Consider the following 22,990-nt stretch of genomic DNA (forward strand, 5'->3'; position numbering starts at 1 on the left):
TTTCACATAACACCAGGATAGCTTTCTCCTCCATGCCATCATCCAGTGGAAATCCATTGTAATTAATCTTTTATATCCTAAAGTGATGTGAAAGTTGGACTGTGTTGACTGTTACCTCAATGTGCTGTAACGTAAAAGCACCCAGTATGACAAAATACAGCTTGTTTGCACTGGTTCTGAGCTATGCAGGACATTCTACCCAGTTCTTTCGTTATTCCAAGCGAGGTTTGCATAAATATAAGACGTGTGGAAGAGGAAACTGTGAGTGGTGGATGGCCCCAGTGCCTGTCAGCCCTTGCACAAGGAAGCACAGAACCCTGTGCACGGAAGGAGCTTGATGGACTTCACAAGCCCTTACAGAAGTGCCTGGCGCTTGTTCTCCCACTGCGGTGCCCCAAAGCATTGCTGGGGGAGTGTGGAGGGTTTGCGGGGGGTTTTGAGTGGTGGCAGCAGCCGCTGCGTGCAGCACCCCTGTGGGTGTGTTGCCCGCCCCCGCAGCGCTGGGAATAACCTGTACCGGGGACCCCGGGGCGGGTTGGGGATTTGGGTTTTTGGGGTTTTGTGTGTTTTAAACAGCCCCTGATGCGCGCTCCCGACAGACACGTCAAGGCCGCGCGCTCCCGTTTGCGCATGCGCGGCTGCTTCCGCTGCGTGGCCCACCGAGCGGCGCCGCGCCTGCGCACTGCGGCGTCGTGACGTCCCGCCCGCGCGCCGGCGGGCGGGGGGTGGGGGGAGCGGTACGGGACCGGACGGCGCGGGGAGCGCGGAACCCCGGCCCGGTCCGGTCCGGTGTCCGGGCCGAAATGCGCCGCAGCGCCCGGGAACATGGGCCGGCAGAGCCCGCCGCGCAACGGCGTCGGCGGCCACGGTACGGGCTGGGCCGGGCCCGGCGGGCGGGGGGCGGCGGTTCCGCTGAGGGGGCGGGGGCTGGAGCGCCCCCTGCGGGCGCGGCGGCGCCCCCTGGCGGCGGGGCGGCGCCGGCGCTGCGCTCGGAGCCTCTCCGGCGGGAGCGGGCGCGCGAACCGGGGGTCTCCCGGGGATCCCGGCAACCGAGAGAACGGTCCGGCCCACCCCGCGGCTGTGCGGCCGCCGCGGGCTCGGGCGGACAGGAAGCAGCCGGGCGCGGTTGATGCTTCCTGAACTGAGCAGGGCCCGAGGGTGGTCCCAGGCAGTGACCGAGGGCTCTGCGGCAGCCCGGGCTGGCCAGCCCCAATGAGGCCGTGTGTCGTTGCCCGGTGCCTGCAGCGGTGCAGAAGCACCAACGGACCCATCTGACTTTTAGACCGCCCTCGCCTTGTGTTTGTGTCTCTTCTTCCAAGGGTGAACCTGCGAGTTAAGTCTTGTGGCTGCATAAACATGTTTTGAAATGCACTGCTTTTGGTAATACTCACAACTATTGTCCCCTGTATGTTTGAAAAGTGTAAATATGGAAGTCTTTATTAGTAAGTTTGAGAGGAGGAGGCCGCAAGATGTGCTCCTTCCTTCCCACTGCTCCTTAAGTTCTTTGTGTGTGAAGAGTTCTTTCTCCCATAGGCTTTGTCTCCTCCTTCCCGAGGCATCGGTATGTGACAGCCCAGTGTGTGCGTGTGGCAGGGGATCAGGAACAGCTGGGGGTAGGGAATTGGCTGGGAATAGGGAACCGGCTGAGCAGACGTGGCGGCCGTTGTGCAAATAACTCTGCTTGCACAAGGGGCAGGAAAGGAAAGAAAAGAAACTGTAGACACTATGTGAGTGATAGGAGATTTAATGTTACCAGGAACTTGGAATTTGGAGGGAGGTAGAGCTCTGTCGTAGGCTGTTACAGCTTGTTTTGATCCAAGAAGTGTTTTTAAAGGGTCTTTGAGAAGGAACAGCATCCACTGCTCGACCTACTTAGCGTCTGTGTGTGTGAAGAGCCTGCCGACCTGCTGGCTCCGTTCAGATCTTGCTGAGAGCTGCACTTCCAGCCAGGAGCTCGCAGGAACAGGGCCAGGGCAGTGGCTGAGGTGCCAGGTGGGCAGAGGAACGAGTTCCCCTATCGCTGCCGGGAGGGCGTGGCCTTGGGAAACAGCTGTTTCTCCATTGAAATCCTTTAAATTCCTCCCACCCCAAATCCTATTTGGACACATCCCTTATAGAATCCTGTTTGGATCCCTAGAGTTGTTGCATCTATGGGAAAAGCCTTTAGGAAAAGGCAGTGTTTGTGGCCTCATCCTGCAGTCCAGTCCCACAGCTGCTCAGCAAAGCCCTCTTACTGGGAACTCCTCCAGTGTGGGATATCGAGTGGCTCTTGGCTCTTCTCTCTTTCCTCATACGAGGCAGCGGTGACAAATTCCACCATGGAGTGTGAAGTAATGTCCCTTCTCCATTCCCTGGGAAGCGCTGTGGTGTCCTGTAAGTGTGTCTAACCCAAGCACTGTATGCTTTGTGTGTTACCCCCTTCCCTCCCTGCCCTGAGTTCCTGTGCTCCTCAAAACAGTGGGAATTGTTTCCTACTGGCTGAACTGTGTGTGTACTGATGGCTGGCAGGTTTGTGTTTGTTGTAGGACAAGTCAATGTGCTGATGATTCTTTAACCCTGGTATAATTATGTCCTTTCTTGTGTCTGTTGCTGTCAGTGGAAATACTCAGGCTTCTTCCTAGGACGGCTGCACCTGGGAGTCGGTATGAACACAGTTTTGGGAACACTTTCCTAACCTTTTTAGAACACTTTCCTAAGTCCTGGTCTTAGGAAATACTTGACATCTGAGCTGGCAGCTGCATCAGAGAGCAAAGAATTTCAGGATGGCTTCACAGGGCTGTCTTGATCCTGGATGGAGCCATAAGCCGTTGGGAAGGACAGGAGCCAAGGGCTCCGCCTGGGCACTGCTGGTGGCTCTGGTGTCAGGAGGAGCAGCATATGCTTCCCACAATCAGACCTCCAGGGTTGATGGGGAAGTAGTGAGAGTGTCCTTTGAGGTGCTCCAGTGCTGAGCCTGCAGAAATGGGGACACTCAGCTGGAGGGGTCACCACCAGAGTCACACTGTCCTGACAGTGTGACAACTGTCCTGTGTCATCTCCTCTGCGTGTGTGACATTGCTGTGAGTGGCTGTTGCTAGCTCCCGCTGTGTGCTGGCACTGCCTGTCAGCTCACATCTCTGTGACCTTTTGCAGACTTTGATGTTAAGAAGAAAAGAAAAGTGGCAGAGATTTACCGGGCTCTGAACAGTGACCCCATCGACGTGGCCACGCTGAGGCGGATGGCGATCAGCGAGGGCGGGCTGCTCACTGACGAGATCCGGTGCAAAGTGTGGCCAAAGCTGCTCAGTGTTAACACAGACGACCTGCCCCCTCTTCCAGGTATGGAACAGCCTGGACTCAGGGAGGAACGGCTCAGTGACCTTTGTCACTAGAGTAGGGACGTGCTTTCTGACCTGCCTTTTCCTTCTGTGTGTTGCATTTCCCACTAAGCTCATGTACAAGGGGATACACTGCAGCACCAATACTATGTTATATGTAAACAATACATGACTTCTAAAAACAACATTTGTTGTTTTCTTTAGTGATAGTCATGGAATCAGTTCTTTGTGCATGCAGTCATCATGGCCCTGAGCATTAATTGATATATGTAAGTTCATCTGCAGCAGAATCAGGCTTGATTCGTTTTGCTCCTATGAAGAGGTGGCTGTGCTTAGCCCTGGTGTGGCCAAAATTCTCCCCAGGTGTCTTTTCCAGAAAGCAGTTTGTTGTGTGAAGGACACGTGGGTTTTGGTCAGAACAGGCACAGGGACAACAACCTTCCTGCTGAAGTACCCACACGTTTTTTTTAGAGCAGGACCTCCAGGTCCTGTAGCTTTTATAGTCACCCAGGACAGATTTTGTTGTTCTTGATTCTGTGGTCATTTGGAAATGTGCATCCCCCCCACCTCAGCTGAGAGCCAGGTGGCATTAGGGTGATGTGGGATGACCAGAGCTGCTGGGAGGCAACATTTAACCTTACATGATTGCATAGAAGGAATTTGCTGGCTCACTGAACTTCCCAGTTTTAACTGTCTTAGCTAACCCTGGGTGAGATTTTCCTCTGAATGGTTTCTTTTTTATAAATGCTTCTTTGTGGTCTCCACAGCACTCCTACGGTGCTGCTGCAGAGTACACTTTGAATTGCACAGCAAAACTGTGGAGCAGAGATGTTTCTAGGAGTGCTGGGAGTGCTGCTGTCAGTTTAAGCATTTTAACATGTGTTGTCTAAAGAAATAATTGTCTCATTTGCTGTTAGTGTCAGTGTGTGGCAGTGAAAGTGCAGGGACAGGGCTGAGGTGTGACTTGAAAAAGGAGACATACAGTGTCAGAGTAGGGGCTGTGTGGAGCTTCTTGTCCACACTCAGCAGGCATCTTCCCGGATCCCTCACCTCACTCTCTTCCCAGTACCATTGCACTGCTTCTGCTAATCCTGTTCCTCTTTTTCTTGGCAGGGAAGGAGCTGCGAGAGGACAATAAGGATTACCAGCAAGTGTTACTGGATGTGCGGCGATCCCTGCGCCGCTTCCCACCAGGTGAGGGGGGATTCTGCTCTTCCCCCTCTGCAGGGGCAGGAGCAATGCCATGGGGCTCCTCCTGGCTCAGACCTCCCTGGGAGGCTGCAGAAGGTGACACTCCAAGGGCCTGACTTCTAGAAAACTTCTCCCTTCTGAGCTCACAGGAGCTGCTTCTTACAGTGAAGCCCTTCACAGCCATGAGTTTCCTTCAGCTGTCTCTGCACAGATGTTTTTTGATGTGGCTCTTGCAACGTTCCACTTCCCTTGCCCCACTGAGCCCCTCTGTCAGGAGGCTGCTACTGGCAGACATTTGCAGCAGAGAGAGGATCGGTCCTGCATGGATCCTGCACAAATCTTGTGCACCATGACCTGTTGAGACTAGGGCAGGTGGAAAGCTTGAGAAATATGCCATTTGCTTTGGTTTGTTTTACTCCATGGTCTAGCTCAGGGGCAGGGAAGGCGGGCTTATCTGTGCTTAGAACAACCCCTGGTATGAAACAGTCTCAAAATGAGGTTCTTGCACCAAATTTAACAGAACTTAGAACATTTAGAAGCAAAATGGTTTTGCAGTTGTTAAGTTCTGATGGGAGGCTGGTGCCTTGTGTTATTTATAAAACACTAAATCCAGCAGCTCTCTGTGCAGAGCAGTCGTTATTTCTGGCCAGAATCTGCTTCCCCCTTCTGCCACTTTTATTTTGTATAAACACTTGATTCACTCTGATTCTTGCAGGCGTGGGTGCTGTGTGCAGCCTGATTCCTGGAGGCTCTGCTCCTACGGATTTTTTTGCCCTTGAATGGCAGCCTCCTGACTATTTTTAGCCGCATTAGTGAAGCAGAGGAAAAGGAGAACTTTGTCATTGCAGGATCTCCGCTGGGACTCTCTGCTTGGCCTTTGGGTGTTTTATCTGTTGACAAGGACTGCCAGAAACCGGCTGCAGCTGTGCAGGGCTGTTTTCCCTGTGACATCCTGTCCCTAAACACATGTTGTTAGCAGGGGACTGCTACGAAGTTGTGTCAGTGGAGGCCTCACAGTCTGATGCGGTTGGCATAGTTTCTGTGAAAATGGGTCCTGTTGAATTTTTTTCTAGAACTCCTGGGAAATTAAAAATTACTAAAACATCCTCATCAGTGCTGGATGTGCAGAACAATTCTCTCTTCACAGCAGCACTGTGCAAACTTCTGTAACTCTGCTCCTGTCCTCCACAGTGGCTGCCTTGCAGATAAGAGTTCTGCAGATCTAAAGATTAAACCTCTCAGCAACTGGCCAGATTCCCCTGGTCCTGCAGTTTTGGGTGACAGCATTAGGGCCATGGATAGTTTTTTCTGCCAGTTTTACCACCCTCCCCTGTGCCCCACAGCCCCTGGGATCAGGCAGGTTAGTAAATGCACAAAGGTGCCTTCCTTGCACACCACAGTCACCTTTGCTCCCACAACAGGCACTGGTAGGTGACACAGCTGTGCCACCTCTTTTGTTCCCACAGGGATGCCAGATGACCAGAGGGAAGGATTGCAGGAGGAGCTCATCGATATCATCCTCCACGTCCTCAAGCGCAACCCCCAGCTGCACTACTACCAGGGATACCATGACATCGTGGTCACCTTCCTCCTGGTGGTGGGGGACAGGCTGGCCACGGCACTGGTGGAGAAGCTCTCAACGCATCATCTCAGGTACTCAGTGGGAGGAGAGGAGCCAACTGCGTGTCCTCAGGCTGTGGGGACATCTGTGCAGGTGGAGCTAGCCTGGAAGGGGAGCTGGGAAGGCAGAGCCTTGTGCTAAAGCGGCTGCCTGTCATTTCTGTACCCAGAGGGATAATGAGAGCAGCCTGACCACACAACAGCACACGGCTTTGCAGGGAGCTCTGCCCTGGGGAAGGGATAATTGAAGGCTGTCAGGTAATTTGTAGCGTCCCCTGGAGTTGGAAAAGCCAACGCACATGCATTATCCATGGTTGTATGGCTATCAGGGCCTCTCCAGGTCCTGTGGGCTCAGCACCTGCCTCCCGCTTGTCCTTGCATAGGCCTGGGCAGTGTGGTCTGTTCTACCAGTGTCCTGTAGGCCACATGAAGAGTCTTTCCTGTTTGTGCACTGAAATAAGAGCAGGCTTCCAGCTGGAGAGTGTGGCTTGGAGGGATTATCTTTCCTCTCCAGGCAGGAGTCAGATTTTGGGTGCTGGAAAGGCTTTACGGTTCTTGTGTGCACTGCAGCAAAATAAGAAGTGTCAGCTGACAGCAGTGTGATGGTCTGGGCCTGGGTTCTGTGTGCAGGTCAGCCCTGTGTGTCCCAGACAAACTGGAAGAAGGCTGCTCCAAAGAGACAGAATTCCTTGGGGCTGAGGGCCACCCTGCCAGCAAGGCTATTTATTGCATGTACTTCACCTTCTGCTGCCTCCTTGGAGGGAGAGCTTGCTGATGTTGTTGCTTGAAAAAGCTTCTTTTAAATCTTTCCTCAGGGATTTTATGGACCCAACGATGGATAATACCAAGCACATTTTAAATTACCTGATGCCCATCATAGACCAGGTGAACCATGAGCTGCACGACTTCATGCAGAGGTATGCAAATGTTCCCTTCCAGCTTCCTGGTTCTCCCCTGCCTGTCTCAGGTTACTGTTCACAGGGCCCTTCTCACTAGCACATCCCCAGTCCAAGCACCACAGTGGCTTCCTCAGGGAGTCAACAGTTGTCCCACAGCTGATGGTGACACCCCAAAGCCATGTGGCACCCACTTCTAAGCAGGCTGAAACCTCTGCTGCCTGTCTGGAGGGGTTTTACATGGTGCCACCTTCAGCCCATTTGTCTGCAGTCTGTATTGGAAGGACTGGGGATTTGGGGACAGTGTTGTACAAATGCTACAACGGCTTCACATGACCACTTGTGTGGCTGGTGGGACCTTGCTGTAGTTTGTTGTTAATTCTGGGAATAATTCCCAGGTTTTCCATTAGGGTCACACAGGTGTATGTGGACAGATCAAATCAGAAGCAGGAAGGTAAATGGGGAGAATCAGTTTTTGAGCCCTTTTTTTGGGCAAGTGTGTCTTTTTTTCCACAGCCAGAATGTCTTTGGGTACCGACCCTGATTGCAAACTCCCAGAATTAGTAAGCCCTCAGGGTAGCAAGGAACCCAAACATCTGTCTGTGCTGCAGGACTTCGAGTTGCCCTCAGGCCAGAAGCCAGAGAGTGCCATAATACATCACACATTCAGGGTCCCCTGAAGGCAGCGTTTGGTCTCTGCTGTGGCCCCCCAGATGTGACACAAGTAGTGACAGCACTTTGCCACAGAGGGTGGCACAGGGGACACTTACTTGTGTCAGAGGTGCAGTTCCTGCTCTGGGGGGGTTCAGTGCTCCACTGACAGCCAGCTCTATTTCCCCAGGCTATGCAGCACAGGGGTGGCTTGGGAGCATTTCATCCCTGTTTCCAGGCTGACCTAATGGCTCTTTCTCTCTGTAGTGCAGAGGTGGGAACCATCTTTGCTCTCAGCTGGCTGATCACCTGGTTTGGCCATGTTTTGTCTGACTTCCGGCACGTGGTGCGATTATATGACTTCTTCCTGGCTTGCCACCCTCTGATGCCCATTTATTTTGCAGCTGTGGTAGGTATTGGTGGAATAGTCAGGGATTAACTGCACTGTTATGAGGTGGTAGAAGTTTGGGGCTGCAGAGGGAGGCTGGCAAACCCAGTGCTGGTGCTGTCCCAGCTGTACTCTGTTCTGCAGATGCAGTCAGTGATGTCCTTGGTGATGGTAAAGGGTAGGTGGGATCCATAGGAACTCAGGGCAGCCTGAAGGTGTCCAACTGTGCGGGCTGTGCCAGTTCAGTGCTGTAGAGGCAGCTTGACACAGTGTTTTTATTTCCTTTCATGTACTGGTCCTGCTTCTGGTCACATACTGGCATACTGGGATGTCTGGCTGGCTGGGGACAGCTCTGCACTGTGCATCCACCTTCCCATCCTCTTATGGCAGAGGTCAAGTCATAAAGTCAAAGCCTGTGAGGTTCTGCCCATGTCTCTAACCTGCCAATAGCAGGCTCTGCTCAGCGGACAGACCTAAGTACCCTGAAATGTACTCAATGGCCTCAGAGTCTCAGAAGGAGTTTGGCATTTCTCCTCCAGTGAATGCTTCACTGTAGTGTGTCCTCTTGAAGAAGGTCTTTCAGCTGGAAGTAAAGTGTTATTTTCTTCTGGCTCTGAAACAAGTTCCAGCATGTGCCAAGGAGTTGTCCTTACTTCCTTGTCTGTCCTCCTCTCACTCCTCTGCAGATCGTGCTGCACCGGAAGAAGGAAGTTCTGGACTGCGAGTGTGACATGGCCTCTGTCCACCACCTCCTGTCCCAGATCCCACAGGACCTTCCCTATGAGTCTCTGATCAGTGAAGCCGGGGACCTTTTTGTCCAGTTCCCACCTTCCAAACTTGCCGAGGAGGCGGCTCAGGCAGAACAGTGAGTGCAGCCCATGTGTTCCCTATATCCCCTTGCCTGGTCTTGCCTCCCTGTAAAGATCCTCCTGACTGGAGGCTGGTCCCAGAGGTGAGTGGGCAACACTCCTTGACACATTCCTTCTCTTGCAGAACTGCGGCTTCCACTTTTAAGGACTTTGAGTTGGCATCAGTGCAGCAGAGACCAGACACTGTGTTGAGGCAACGCTTCAGAGAGCGGCTCCGAGGGGAGGAGCGGCTCCGAGGGGAGGAGAGGACAAAATCCACCTTGACAAAGCCCCGGACCAACCGCTTTGTCAGGCTGGCAGTGATGGGGCTGACGGTGGCACTGGGAGCAGCTGCCCTGGCTGTGGTGAAGAGCGCCCTGGAGTGGGCACCTAAGTTTGAACTGCAGCTTTTCCCCTGAAGCTGGAGGAAGGGCCTTCGCTGTCACTGCATCCATCCCCAGCAGGAAGGGCTGATGTTTGATGAAGGACGTGTCTAGAAACGACCTGTCTGAAGATTATTTTTTATTCTTACTGTGTCCAGTAACACTTTTGGCCTTTGTGACACAGACTGAGGGAACCAGCCCAGCAAGACAGTTCCCCACACCATGCTCACCTTGTTCCCCTCTCCCTGTGCAAGGGTGAGCAGACAGGCACTCCTGCTGTCCCCTGAGGAACCAGAGGTATGGACAAATTTGGCTGTTCAGGCTGTGCTCAGGTGACTGTACAAAGGGAGAGCTGTGTGTGGGCTGTGCCCAAATGATCCTGCATTCTCCATTGGGGAAAATCAGTGGGAGTGAGAGCAGATCCTTGCCTGGAGAAGAGTGTCCAACAGGGTCTGTTGTGGGTGCTTGCGTGTGTGAGGGTGGAGGGCTGTGCACTCCTGAGGAACATGGCAGCACTTCGCCTCTTCATTGCTCCACTGTGCCCTGCAATCTGCCTTCAGCTTTGGTGGTGCTCCAGCTCTTCCCTGGCCTGTAGGCACCCTCTGAGCAGAGCCAAACCTTTCCCATACCCTGGCCAGCACAATGCTGTGAGCTTCTCTTCAGTGTGTAACACTCCTGGCTCTTTTTGCTTCCTCACCTTTGCAGCCTGATCTGTTTGCAGGGGCTAGGAGCAGACCTTAGCTTCCCTCAGCTCTCAGGCACTGCCACTGCTGTGCTGGCAGTACCTTGACCATATCTGGGGTCAGAGGAGTGAGACACAAGTGTAGTCACCCTACCGAAGGTGTCATGTGCCAGGTTATAGTACCACAAGTCTTAGGGGCACTGTCAACACCCATTGCAGACTTCTTTAATAGCTCTGGAAGTGGCCACTAACATGCCCACATGGAGAAAGGCTTTTTCACCTTGTGAAACACTTTGCACGGGATAGAAGTTGTTGCACTAACAAATGCGTCAAAAACCTCACCCGTGAGCTGATCAGGCTTCAGCATTTCCTCTGGAAATAACACGAGGGGTTTCCCAGAAAGGCCACCCTGATCCCTGCATAGCTTCCATCTCCCCACAACTCCCATTGGCAGTCCCAGCGCTCCCTGGCCTCCAAGCTAAGCAGCAAATCCTTCTAGACAACTCAGTGTTCTACTGAGACAAAGCCAATAGACACTCTATGCCTCTACCTCTCCCCCAAGCTGCTAAATCTCCCTCAAGTGCCCTTACCTGACTCTCATGGCTCCCTCCCGCTGCCCCATCATTGCTCTGTTGTGCCCAAAGCCATCTGTGCCATGCCCAGGGGCTGCATACATTAAAAAGGGGTGTTATTTGATGAGATTTTAGGATAGAGAAGAAAACTCATGCCCTGCAAAGCTCAGCACCCCCCACTCCCACCCCTCTTGGTCCATAACTGCCTTGAGTATGTTCTGGTTTGCCCCATGGGCCCTTGCTCATGGGAGGGCTGTGCCTTTCTGGCCACAGGGCAGGTGGGCAGTTGTCATTGCTGAGTTGTGTTCCCATTAAGGTCTGAGCAGGAGTTCCTTTGCCTCTGCAGGTGAAATGTGGAGTGCGTGAAACTGCCTTTGTCCAGGCAGGCAGCAAGACCTGTTCCCTCCTCTCCTCAATGGTGCCAGTGCCCTTGGAGAGACCTGGGGCTGCTCAGGGGGCTCCTCTCATTGTGGCTGAAGGCAGAGCCCATTCCTGGCCCCTTGGCACCCCCAGAGCAGCAGAGCAGCTGGGGGCTGGGTCACTTAGCACTTCAGAAACCAACGGTGCAGGAGAGTGTGGTGACCTGGGAATGCTGCTGGAGGGCCCAGGACCATTCTGTACACCACCCTGAAGGAGGGGATGGCTGGAGCCCCCCAGGAGGAGCCCCTGCAGCCCCTCCATTCCCTGGCCATGGTGCACTTTAGTTCTTGTGTTGTGCCCAGGGTGGGGAGAAGGGCCTGGGAAGAAACAGTCACTGCGGGTGCTTCAGTTACTCTGTACAAAGACTTACACACCCCCTGTAAATGCAGATTTCTACAAACACTAAAACTGTAAAATAAACAGTTACTAAACAGATTTCCTGCCCTCCCCAGGCCAGGGCTGCCAGGTCTGCTCCTGTGGCACACTGTGGCCCAGAACTGGCACCTTCCCTGCAGTGTCAGGCCAGCTCAGTGTAGCCTCACACCCAGCAGCCCCGTGGGAAGAGGAGCAGGAGCAGAGCCAAAGGGTGCGTGCGTGCCCCGGTCACTGCTCTCCGTCCATCTGCCTCCCTCTGGGCCAAGGCCAGGCCTTGTGTGTGCTACTGGCTCTCCAGGGTGTCCCCCCCATCAGCAGCACGGGGCTGGAAATAGCCTGACCTCTCAGCCTGCCCCTACCCCAGGCCGGGTGCCTGGCTGCAGGAGGAGATCCTGGGCATGGTGCCCAATTCCCAGGGCATGCTCTGCTGAACTGGGGTGATGCAGCCGCCTTCGCCTGGCGTGGGCTTGGAAGTGGCTTGGCTGGATGGCTCAAGGCTGGCAGCCGTGTTGGCTATTTTTAATTGCCTGTGGCTTCTCCAGGGGCCATTTTCTCAGCAGTGCTTGGAACCCTTTGGGAAAGACACCCTTTAGGCAGCAGAGGGGAAGGAGGAGTGATGGCAGGAAGTATGTGGCACCTTTGGGGTAGCCTAGAGGCCACTGCCACCGTGTGACTCAGAACCAGGCTGGTGGCAATGTGTACAGAAGCCCCGTGTGGCCCTGACCTTTAGTAAGGTCAGGGGGCAGTGGTGAAGGCCAGTGAGCTCTGTGACTGTGCCATGGTTGCCCCTGCTCCCAGCAGTGCCTCTAACGCAGAGATGAATCCCATTGCAGAGGGCTGCAGTGATGCCAGGCTGGAACATTGCTGCCCCTGTGGTACTGCCCAGGCCCCGGGCGGTGCAGGGGCTCTCCCATGGGTGCAGCCGGCAGAGGAGTCACCGTGGCATGGGGCAATCCCTGCACTTCTCCCTCCCTCGGGGACAGCCCGGTCCCCAGCAGCACAGGGGCAGCAGGAGGGGCTGGCAGCACCCCGGGATGCTCTGGGCTCCTCTTGTTGCCGTGGCAACAACTGCGGCGAGACTGGGGGCGGGGGTCTGGGTGTGATGCGAGTGGCACGTGACCTCGTGGCCCCCCCGAGCCCCCCGTGGGTCTGGATTAGCACCCCCGGTTCCCTCCCTCCCCGGTTCCCCCGCTGATTACCGTCGGTCCCCTCCCCCCGGCTGAACAGAGTCGGGGCGGTGCCGGGATTGCCCACACACGCACGGGTGGGGCGAGGGGCTGCATATGCACGGCACATACGTGCACATATGTGTACATACGTGCACACGCTCGCACTGCTCCCAGGGACGCCCAGCCCACACTGACTGATGAGGGTGAACCTCCCCGCTGCAGGAGAGCCCATAGAAATCAGGACTCAGGGTGGGAACGGATATGCCTAGGAGCGGGATGCTGGCCATTGGGAATCCCGCCTCTCCCTGGGGACCTTACATAGCCCTGGAAACCCCAAATTCCCCTGGGAGGAGTGAGGAAGCACAGAAGGAGCCAGAACCAGAGCAGACCAACACACTTTATTCCATAATCACAACAGTCAGGATCATTGTTAGCCGAGGTTCTGCAGAGCAAAGGCCAGCCGTGTCACACCCCCAAGATGGGCCCAGATGGGGTCGTCACTGCCCCTCGGCTAAAATCCTGTTTCTCCAAGATAACAGACACAGGGATCCTTCACTAACACAACACTACAAAGGTGACCCCGAGCGCTGGCGCCCATCCACAGGCTGCGCTGGGGCCCTGCCAGCTCCGGGGACCCCCGGCCCACTCGGCCGCCGCCAGGGCAGCTGCTTCCTGAGAGAGGTTTGGTTTATTTTTATTATTTATTATTACTATTATTATTATTATTCGCTTTGTCTGGAGTGATGACGGGATGTCGCACGCGCACGCACACACGCTCGCACACGCATGCCAGCCAGCACCGGGCAGCGGGGGCGCAGCGGGAGGGGGCCGCACGCTGGGGGGGTCTCTAAGCACTACAACCACACGGCACAGAAAATCCACCACTGTCCACGACGGTTCTCCCTGACAAACACACCCGGCGAGACTCGAGGAGGGGACAGGGGTGAGGAAGGGGACAAAGCGGATGATGTTGTGCTTGCGGCCAGGGCTGGAGACCCTGGCGCTGGCTCTGGTTCTGGCGCTGACCCAGAACCTGCTCCTGAGGAAATATTTCGCCTGACAGTCTGTAGAGGGATCACCCTGGCTCAAGGGTGATGCACAGCACGTAGGGGATCACCGGGACCCGTGTCCCCCCTAGGAATGGAAGCTGAGCCCTGAGCTGCAGGCTCAGCAAAGCACATGTGTGATGTGAGACCCTCAGTGTGGCCTCAGGCCTTGCTGGTACCTGGGGGCTTTGGCGTCCCCATGGACAGGGATGGAGGGCAGGTGACTGAGGTGACTGAGGGTGCCCTCCCTGAGAACCCCTGGCTGCAGCATGGGGTGCCTGTGCACCCCAAGAAGGCACCGAGGTGCTGGGTGAGATCCGTGTGTGTCAAGAGAACTCTAGGGCTGCCGGACCCCACGGGAACCCCAAACCCGGCTCACACATGGGAGGGGGTTTCAGATGCTCCTGGCACGGGGCTGCCCAGGGGGTGGGAAGGCAAATTCTGGGAGCAGGCTGCCAGAATCACGACTGTCCCGGCGCTTATTTGGCTTTTCCACCTTTGGGGGCGGGACTGGATCCGGTGGGGGACGGCCGGGGAGGGAGGGGACGCAGAGAAGAGGACGCGCTCTATCCAGGGAACACGTGTCTGATGCGTGATGCCCGCCTGGTTCCGCAGGCTGGCACCCGCACGGGGGTACCGAAACACCGTGGCTAATGCCAACACACACGCACAGCTACCGCTACACACCGACACATCTACACTGCTGATGGTTGACCATCGCGGGGGGCCTCGAGGGGCTCCCAGGGACTGGGCTGGGGGACACCAAGCATCCCTGCAAAGAGCCCAAGGACACACCTCTCCCTGCGCTGCAGTGCCTATCCCCACGGCTGAGCCAGGGCCACCAGCAGCTCCAGCAGCAGGGCCAGGCACCTACTCCGAGGCACCCTCAGGGGATACCAGGACATGGGAGGGGGATGTCCTTCCCCTGGTCACGGCTCAGTCCAGCCTGACAGCAAGGGGCAGGCTCGGGGTAGCCTGTGACTGGGGAAACCGGCAGCCCCAAAAGAGGGAGGCAGAGCCCCAGGCAGTGGGTGCTCCGCTGCCGTCAGCACCCCACAGGCTGGGAAGGGTCCGAGGGGCCCCCACAAAGCAGAGCCCTTGGGGAATTGGGGTCATGGGGAAGTGCAGGGGCTGCTTCAAGCAGCGGTTGCTGCCAAGCCCAGTACAGCTCCTGCAGACGCTGCCAGCCCCAGCCATGACCACGTCCCCAGGGATGTGTGGGGTCCCCACCCAGCACAGCTGTACCAGAGCGCAGCCCCTGCCCCCCCAACCACAGCCTGCGGCAGCTGCCGAGCCAGCACTGCAGCCACGTGCTCCCGGCAATGGGAGGAGGCGGCTGTAGCAGGAAGGAGCCATTAGGAAAAGCAAAGAAAATCCCAGCTGGAGGAGCCGCTGCAGCAGCATCTTCCCTGCCAGCATGTCCCTGCTTTTGGCGTGGCCGGCAGCGGAGCCCAGCGTGGTGCTGTGTGGAGGAGCCCTGTGCCAGAGCATCACCCACACGCCCACCAGCACTGCCTGCAGCTGCTCTTGGACCAGTTTGGGTGGTTGCTTAAGGCAGATTTCCCAAAGCTATCCTTCCCTGCCACTGTGCCCTTCCGTGCTACTCCCTGCCATCCTGACAGCACCACACGCCACGGCTGGGCACAATGACACCTGGTTCCACTGGCCAAGGTCAGCCAGCCCGGAGCACGTCCCACACGAGCACAGGCTCCAAGGTTAAAATGAGGGCTGGCTGCTTAGTGAAGGGCTGGTCCCCATACAATTTGGGGGTGACTCCAGACACAGGCTCCCTCCATGGCACAGCTTTCCCTGCACAACTGCCTGGCAAGAGAAACAACACAGCCTCCCGTGCCCACGTGCTCGTCACGTGTGTGCAACTTCACTCTTCCCAAAGCGAGTGGCGGGGAGCACGCGCCACAGGGAAGGAGACACTGCTGTGGGACACTGAGCCCCCCAGCCAGGGACCCCTCACAAAATAGGGAGTTGGGAAGGGGCAGTTTGGCATGGCTTGGCATCCCTCCCCAAGGGCTGCAAAGAGGAAGAGGAGAAAATTGAAGCCATGTGTTCAATGCAGTCAAAAACCAAACGGAATCAGCCATTCTCCAAGGGATGGGGAAGATGGGGTGGACACCAAGAGCTGGGGTGGCGTGGATGCTCCTGCCTCCTGGAGAGCGGGAGGGCACACGGTGCTGGCAGAGATGGGAGCGGCCGGGAGCAGCCATGGCTGTCAGCACCGGGGCCATGGGGGAAGGTGGCCGGGTGTGACAATGAAATCCCGATGAGATGCATTTCACGGGCAAATAACCGCGGTGGGCGGCCATGCGTCCCGCGGGCACGAGGCGAGAGTCCGACAGACAGACGGATGGAGAATGGGTGTGTGCCAGGGGGTGGGGGGAGCAGGGGCTCTGCCTTCCAGCAGCTTCAAGGCAAAATACCTGATTCCTGCATGTAAACAGCTGGTTTCGGTTTGTTTGTTTTTTTCCTGGGTTGTTTTTTGATATGACCTGATTGTGGGTGAAAATAAAAATGAGCATTACCTGCAGAGCGTGGGACTCAGTAGGTAAAGACCAAGTCCGAGATGCTGGACATGAGCCAGTCCCCTGCTATCATCTCCGTCACCTCGGGCGTGCAATAGTCCGGGAACTCGAAGTGCGAGGAGCCTCCCCGCGGGTAGAGGTCGTGGTCCTTGTCGAAGACGGACCAGTCCAGGGCACCACAGGTGGCACTGGCAGGCGCCCGCCCGGGCATGATCCCCAGCAGCTCTTCCTCCAGCTCCTCGTCGGAGGAGCTGAAGGAAGAGGGAGGGGACCCAGCCGACATGGGAGAAGGGGACCCGCTCTCAGAGGACCTCCCTGGCTCCAGGCAGGGTGTGGTAGGGCTCAGGGGTGCAGGGGACTCCTGGGGGCTGTGCTCCCCGTCGGGTGCCGGGTGCCAGGCAGCCGTGCCGGGCACCACAGGGCTGTCCTCAGCGGGCACCTCTGGTGCGGGCTCCTGCGGGGTGTCTGGGCCGGTGGGCAGCTTGGCGGGCTGCCTGCGGCTGGCAGAGACACGGCCCAACACGGAGGGCTTGATCTTCACTGGGAGCCGGGGCCGGGCTGCTCCGGTGCCCACCTTGCCCTTTTTCCGAGGCCGGTACTTGTAGTCGGGGTAGTCAGCCATGTGCTTGAGGCGCAGGCGCTCGGCCTCCCTGACAAAGGGGATCTTCTCGGAGTCGTGGAGGAGCTGCCAGCGCCGGCCCAGGCGCTTGGAGATCTCGGCGTTGTGCATGTCGGGCCACTGGTCCATGATCTTGCGGCGCTCATGCTGGGACCACACCATGAAGGCGTTCATGGGCCGCTTGATGTGCCCGCTCGGCGTCTTGCACCAGGCGGGCTCGGTGTCACGGGCGGGCAGTGGGGCGCAGGGCTCCCGCCGAGCCTCCGCGCCCCGGCCCCGCGGGCCGCGCTGCACCATCCCGGAGTCGGGTACCCCGCCGCCGCCTCCGCCTCTTCCTCCTCCCCTCCCGCCGCCGCCTCCCTGCCCGCCGCCGCCTCCCCGCCCGCCGCTACGCGCCGCGCCGCGCCGCCCCCATTGTGCGGAGCGGGCGGCGGCGGGGCGGGGCGCAGGCGGCCGCGACGGGGCCCGGGGGCGCACGGCGGGGCCGGCTCCGCCGGGGCGGCGGCCGCGGAGATGCTCCGGAAGGGCCCTGGGATGGCCCGATGGTCTCCGGCTCCGAGATGCTCTGTAGCGGTCCTGTCTCGGAATGCTCTGCACCGGTCCGAGGATGTTCCGGAATGCTCTGTAGCACCTCGAGGATGCTCAGTACCGGTCTGAGGATGCGCCGGGATGTTCTGTAGTACCTCGAGGATGCTCGGTACCGGTCTGAGGATGCTCTGGGATGCTCCGTACAGTCTCGGGGATGCTTCGCACTAACCCCGGGATGTTCGGCGCCGACCCGAGGATGTTCCGGGATGCTCTGTACCGGCTCGGGGATGCTCCGCGCTGCCTGGGGATGCTGCACGCCGTGAGGGCTCCGCCCCGGGGTTGCTCCGCTCCCAGCCGCCCCGGTGATCCTCCCCGTTTAAGTCGGCAGATGCTTCGGTCGGGAACGGTGTAGGGTGGTTGCGGCGGGTCCAGGTGTGGGTCGAGGGTGCGCGGGGGCGGTACGGGCAGCCCGGGAGCCGTACGCCCCTCGGTGCCGCTCTTATAGCCAGCGCCGCCCCGCCCCCGCCGCCCCCGGTAAACACCGCCGCGCCGGCTCTGTCAATGGAGGGCCCCGCCCCCCGCCGCCCATTGGCCGCGGGGCGGGGGGGCAGATCCCGCTCAGCCAATGGGCGCCCGCCGAGAGGGGTTGCTGGAGAGAATGGCAGGGCGGCACGCCCCGGTACCCCCGGTACCGCCCGGCACGCCCCGGTACCGCGGTAGTCCCCGGGACCCCCCCGCTAGACACGGCACGCCCCGCTACCCCCCGCTAACCCGGCAGGTCGATGGCCCCGGTACCGCCCGCACGGCAACACGGCAGCCCCCAGTACCCCGACCCGAGCAGCACAGAACCCTCTGTGACACCCGGCACCTTCAGAAAAGCATCCCGGTGCTCTGGTACCTCTCTGTGCTCTCAGGCACCCATCTGAGGATGCTCCGGCTCCTGCCAGTAACCCGCTACTCCCATGGTCTAGGCACCCCGATGTCCCCGGTGACCCTGACATCCGCACCCTGGAGAGCACCCACACCCCTCGCGGTTCGCCGGGAGCCTGTACACGGGTCTGACCGGCCGGAACACCGAGTATCACCCCACAATGCTGCGCTTGAACCCTGCCCTGCCGGCCCGCCGGGCTCTCGGGACACCCGGTGCTCCCGGTCGCCCGGGCAGGGCCCGGCCCGGAACAGTCCCTGGGCCGCTCACTAGGGCTTCCACCGCTCGGCGCTACGCATCGTGGGAACATCGACGCCTTTGTGGGCATGTCCCCGCCACCCATTCCAGCGGCATCTCCCGGTGGATCGGCCCCCGGCGGGGATGGGAGCGCCGGGCGGGGAACGCGCAGCCCACGAGGCGGACACGCGGCTCCCTGGTGCCACGCGTGGGGACACGCCCCTCCCGGCCAGGCCCCGCCCCCTCCGCTGGGCGGCACCAATGGGGCGGCGGCGGCGGCGCTGTTGCCCCGGAGACCGCGGGCTGCCCACCGGGGGACGCGCCCATTGGCTGTCGCCGCCGCGCGCGGGCCCGCCGGGGGCCGCGCCCATTGGCTGCGCCTCCGCCGCCAGTTGCTGTGGTGACAGGGGACCGCGCGGGGCCGCGCCCGACCCGACCGGGCACCGCGACAGACCGGGCATCGCGACAGACCGAGCACCGCGACAGACCGGGCACCGCGACTGAGCGGGCATCGCGACAGACCGAGCACCGCGACAGACCGGGCACCGCGACTGAGCGGGCACCGCGACAGACCGGGCACCGCGGCTGCGCGGGCACCGCGACAGACCGGGCACCGCGACTGAGCGGTCACCGCGACTGACCGGGCACCGCGACAGACCGGGCACCGCGACAGACCGGGCACCGCGGGCTGTCGCCGTCCTGTGCAGGAACTGTGGCCTGTCCCGACCCTGCCGGCTGCCCCGACATTGTGGCCAGCCGGGGCACCGGGGCCTTCCCTCTTGCCGGCCCGACCCGCAGCCTCGGGCGCTGCCCACGCCGTCCCGGAGCCGCGCTGCGCGGGGAACATCACACAGTTCTCCACCGCGGCTTTGCACCGGGCCTGCGGGCGGCGCCTCCCCGAGCCGTTCCCGCTCGGTATAGCCGGAGGTCATGCCCGGCACCCCTCGCCCGCATGGCCCTGGCACGGAGCACCTGCTCGGCCGCTCCCACACATCTCCGGTCTTCGCTGCCACCCCGCCGGCAGGACCGGCTGGGTGCGCATTACCACGGCACGCCCGTGGCGTCGAGCAGCTCTGCGGGGCCGGAGGCGTCTGGCCATCCCCGTTGGTCCTGTGCATCGGGCCCGTCTCTACCCGGGCTTCCCGGGACGGCCTTCCCTCTATTCCTTCCCGGCCCCGGCCTCCCCACAAGCAGCCCGGAGCCAGTCCCGCCAGGCTGCTCGGGCTGCCACAGCTGCTTCCAGTCCCGGACACCCAGACCCCGCCCGGTGATCCCGTCCCGGGGATCCCGTCCCGGTGCGGTGCCGGGGCGGAGCCGGCAGGGGGCGTCCCTTCCGCCCGTTCCCGTGAGCTCGGGCCTCGCCCGGTCCCCGAGCCCCCCCGCTGTCGCCGTGGGAACCGGCTCCGGTTACGGGGATACCGGGCATCCCCAGAGGCCTCAGAGAAGAGGGGCTCCCGGCGGGCGATGGGGCCCGGGGGTCCCCGAAGGGCAGAGGATGGTGAGGATCAACGGGATGGTGAGGAGCAACGGGAGTGTCCCAGGAGGCACAGAGGCTGTCAAATGGACAAAAGAGTGAGCCGGGAGGGGTTCCCCATCAGCAGCAGTATCACCCCTGCAACAGCCTACTAAATCCATTCCTCCCTACTGTCCCTGGCTCCAGCTGGCTGCTGGAGCACCACTCTGCTTCCCAGAGCCACTCCTGTGTTGAGCAGCACCAGGCACGGTGACAGATTCCTCGGTGCTGCCAGTGCAAGCAGCAGTGCCTGAGGGTAAGGTCAGGGTTGGTGCAAAAGGACATTTCCCAGCTCTGAGGAATGAGCAGTGACTGGATTTCTCCCTGTGCAAAGGATGAAGGCAATGGTGCAGACCTGCTGTCAGAACTGGCTGGACACAGTTGAGGGCAGAACTCCAGGAGATAGAAAAAACAATGGAAAATAATCTGGGAAGCTAGTTGCTCACACCACTGCAAAATGAATCTATACAGTCATGTTACCTTTGCTTTCCATCCTGGCTAAAGACAGTGTTGATCTTATAAATGTCAAACAATTCCATTTCTGAGAACGAATCCCATTTGCCCTGTGGGGATGATCTTCCCATCAGCCTGCCAGGAGGGAGAGAGCCCTGTGATACACAACAACCTGTGCTCAGGGGGGGATCTGCTCATGGGATTATTCCTTCCTGGTGTATTCCAGCTCCTGCCCCCCGGGTGCACTCAGGGCTTATTTTTCATGAAAATATCAGCCTGTTGGGCAGACACGCACCGAGCAGAGCAGCAGTGGTGTGGGTATCCAGCGTGGCTGGATCTCCTGCACCAGGGTCTGGGTTTTAGCTGGAAGACGGGTATGGCTGTGGCTATGGAGGCACGAGCTGAAGGAGGGGGAAAGCCTGGAACATGTCAGGAGGGAGGAGGCGAGTGGCTGTGTGATAGATTAGTGGAACTTGATTTTTTTTCTGTTTCTTAAAAAAAAGATAAAAAGGGGAATTAATTAGCCTCAGCAGCTGGTGGGGCTGGGGTTACTGAGGGTGGATGGGAGAAGAGTTAAAAATAGCAGGAAGGCCCAAGTGGAAAGTTTCTGTAACATCACAAGTCAGGCATTTGGTGCTTACCCGCCCTGACAGGCGGGAGCCTGTGCCAGAGGCCTCTCCACCATCCTCAGCCCTTTCCCACTGACCTCCCTGCAACTTTTCACAGGACATCACCAGCCCTTCGTTCTGCTAATTAACCCTTTGCTTCCAGACACTGGACTCACATCTTGAAAGAGCAAAATCAGCCACAAATTGCTCGGCCTGGAAATGTGAGGGTGCAGAGGAGCCCAGTGCTTGTGCTGGCCCTCCCTGGGTCCCAGCATGTTGCTGGCAGCGTGTGGAGCCCAGAGGAGCTGTAACCCCCCTGAATCCATTCCCATCTGCATTTCAGCTTCCCCTCCTTAAAAATCCTCCTGTTTCCAGAGGCCCTGGGTGGATTTTACCAGTAGGTCTGAGCCCTATGCTGGGGCACTCTGGATGCACAGTTTGTCCTCTGCTGAGACGGAGATGGATGAGGCAGCTCTGAGCAAGCCCAGCTTGCTGCACTTGTCCCCACTGCGAGAAAGCAGATGTACCTGGCTGCTCCAACAGGCTTTCTCTGCTTCTGTTTGTCTTTCAGGATTGACAATGAGAGCAGCTGAATTCCTTCCTTCCTTCTCCCTCTCAGAGCCCCAGGAGTTGTGTCTGGCTCTGCTGCTCTGAGAAGGCTGAGCCTGCCATACAGAGGGTGGTCTGAGGGCGGTGGAGCAGGGCTTGGGCTGGAACTGATTTTGGTGTTTGGCAGAGCATTCAGTGACTGTGGCAGACCATGAGGCGTGAGAAAATATTGCTGGGTTGACTGGGGGTCAGGTTTGGCTCTGGTTTGCACCAAACAGGAGTTGGGCACTACCCTCACCTGGTTTAAAAGTGTTTCCCTCTTCCCCAGCTGCTTGCAAGGTCCCGGGTCCCAAAACAAGCATCTGGGCTGATCCCACTGAAAGCCAGTGCAGGACCCTGGGGACATAGAGAGGATGGCACAGATGACACAAGGCAGGCTCTCCTCCCTCATTGTACTCCCTGATGACAGGACTGCCATGCAGGAAACGGGACACCTCTGAGCACAGACCATCTGAGCTGTCACCCTGCTCCTGCTTCTGCTCCTTCTCATACTGAGACAGCCAAGGACAGTGGCTTATTGCCCCTCTGTGCTTTGGCCCTCTTAACGCTCCTCTCTCTCAGCTGCATGTTGGGTAGCGAGGTGATCCTCAGCATTCCCACCAAGGAGGTGTCTCTCCTCTGATGCCCAGTGCCTGGAGCAGCCAGGCTTGGATGAAGTGCCAAATTGATTTCCTTGCCTTCAGCTCTTCTTCCCCCTAGTACTGCTCAGCACCTTGGGCATTTGCTAATGTGGTTTTATGGCACAATAAAGGTGTTACTGTCATTCCTGCCCTCCCCATCACTGTGCTCGAATCATGAGGGATGTCCTGGGACCAGCCCTGGTGCCATGAGGCTCTGCCAGTATATCCCAGTGTGGGTGGACTGGGACACTTTGGGACACTGCTGCCAGTGTCCGGGACTGAGGGATAGGTTCAGATAAAAACAGCTCCTGCTATTGCCCGTGCCAGGAGAGCCCCAGCCTTGTCCATCACTGCATCTTGCAGACGGAGCTGCACAGCCGGGCTCCGGGCTTCTAGGTCCTGAAGAAGCAGCACATCCTCCCCTGGGCAGGGCAGGACCGGACCGGGCTCGGCTCCCTCTTTCCTTGGCGGATCCGAGCCAAGGGGTGGCGAGCTCACGGCCGGGAACTGGGGTGACGCTGCCCCACACAGGACCGGAGTGTGGTAAAGCCCCCGCCCGCGGTATCCCGATGTAACCATTGCTCCCCATGACCGAACTACGGGTCCCGGGGGAATTCGCTGTTTCCCGGCACCGCAAGCCCCGAGGGGACCGAGGGGACCGGGACAGGGCGGCTGGGCCGGGCCGGGGCCAGCGCGGGCGGGGGTGTGTCTGGCGGGGGAGGGATCGGAGCGAGGAGCGGCTCCACCTCCCGGAGATTAAAGCCCGGGGCGGACGGCGCT

At 58.7% G+C, this 22,990-nt stretch overlaps 2 protein-coding genes across 4 annotated transcripts; one reads left to right on the forward strand and one right to left on the reverse strand.

Moving 5' to 3' along the window:
* Positions 1-683: 683 nt before the first annotated feature.
* TBC1D20 (TBC1 domain family member 20) lies at positions 684-9,447 on the forward strand. Its single transcript, XM_063404450.1, has 8 exons — positions 684-868; positions 3,133-3,318; positions 4,431-4,511; positions 5,975-6,161; positions 6,944-7,045; positions 7,943-8,084; positions 8,750-8,928; positions 9,057-9,447. The coding sequence occupies exons 1-8, from the start codon at positions 826-828 to the stop codon at positions 9,328-9,330; spliced, it is 1,194 nt and encodes a 397-aa protein (XP_063260520.1). The 5' UTR covers positions 684-825; the 3' UTR covers positions 9,331-9,447.
* A 3,444-nt stretch (positions 9,448-12,891) lies between these two features.
* SOX12 (SRY-box transcription factor 12) lies at positions 12,892-22,843 on the reverse strand. Of its 3 annotated transcripts, none has more exons than XM_063404448.1 (2): positions 16,096-22,398; positions 12,892-16,000 (listed from the first exon to the last, which is right to left on the reverse strand). In XM_063404448.1, the coding sequence occupies exon 1, from the start codon at positions 17,009-17,011 to the stop codon at positions 16,112-16,114; it is 900 nt and encodes a 299-aa protein (XP_063260518.1). In that variant the 5' UTR covers positions 17,012-22,398; the 3' UTR covers positions 12,892-16,000; positions 16,096-16,111. The 3 variants fall into 3 exon arrangements, 2 of the variants coding, with proteins under 2 accessions (XP_063260518.1, XP_063260519.1); XM_063404449.1 differs by having other exon boundaries at positions 12,892-17,345; positions 17,398-17,615; XR_010081195.1 differs by lacking the exon at positions 12,892-16,000 and having other exon boundaries at positions 17,026-17,345; positions 17,398-22,843.
* Positions 22,844-22,990: the final 147 nt, after the last annotated feature.

This window comes from Prinia subflava, chromosome 8, assembly GCF_021018805.1.
Source record: "Prinia subflava isolate CZ2003 ecotype Zambia chromosome 8, Cam_Psub_1.2, whole genome shotgun sequence".
Classification (NCBI taxonomy): domain Eukaryota; kingdom Metazoa; phylum Chordata; class Aves; order Passeriformes; family Cisticolidae; genus Prinia; species Prinia subflava.

What these genes read in the sequence shown, in the direction of transcription:
- TBC1D20 (XM_063404450.1), top strand. Translation starts at nt 826, where the DNA reads ATGGGCCGGCAGAGCCCGCCGCGCAACGGCGTCGGCGGCCACG. An exon ending in CCTGCGCCGCTTCCCACCAG is followed by an intron (nt 4,512 to 5,974) that starts GTGAGGGGGGAT and finishes TTGTTCCCACAG; the next exon opens with GGATGCCAGATGACCAGAGG. An exon ending in CTGCACGACTTCATGCAGAG is followed by an intron (nt 7,046 to 7,942) that starts GTATGCAAATGT and finishes TTCTCTCTGTAG; the next exon opens with TGCAGAGGTGGGAACCATCT.
- SOX12 (XM_063404448.1), bottom strand. Translation starts at nt 17,011, where the DNA reads ATGGTGCAGCGCGGCCCGCGGGGCCGGGGCGCGGAGGCTCGGCGGGAG.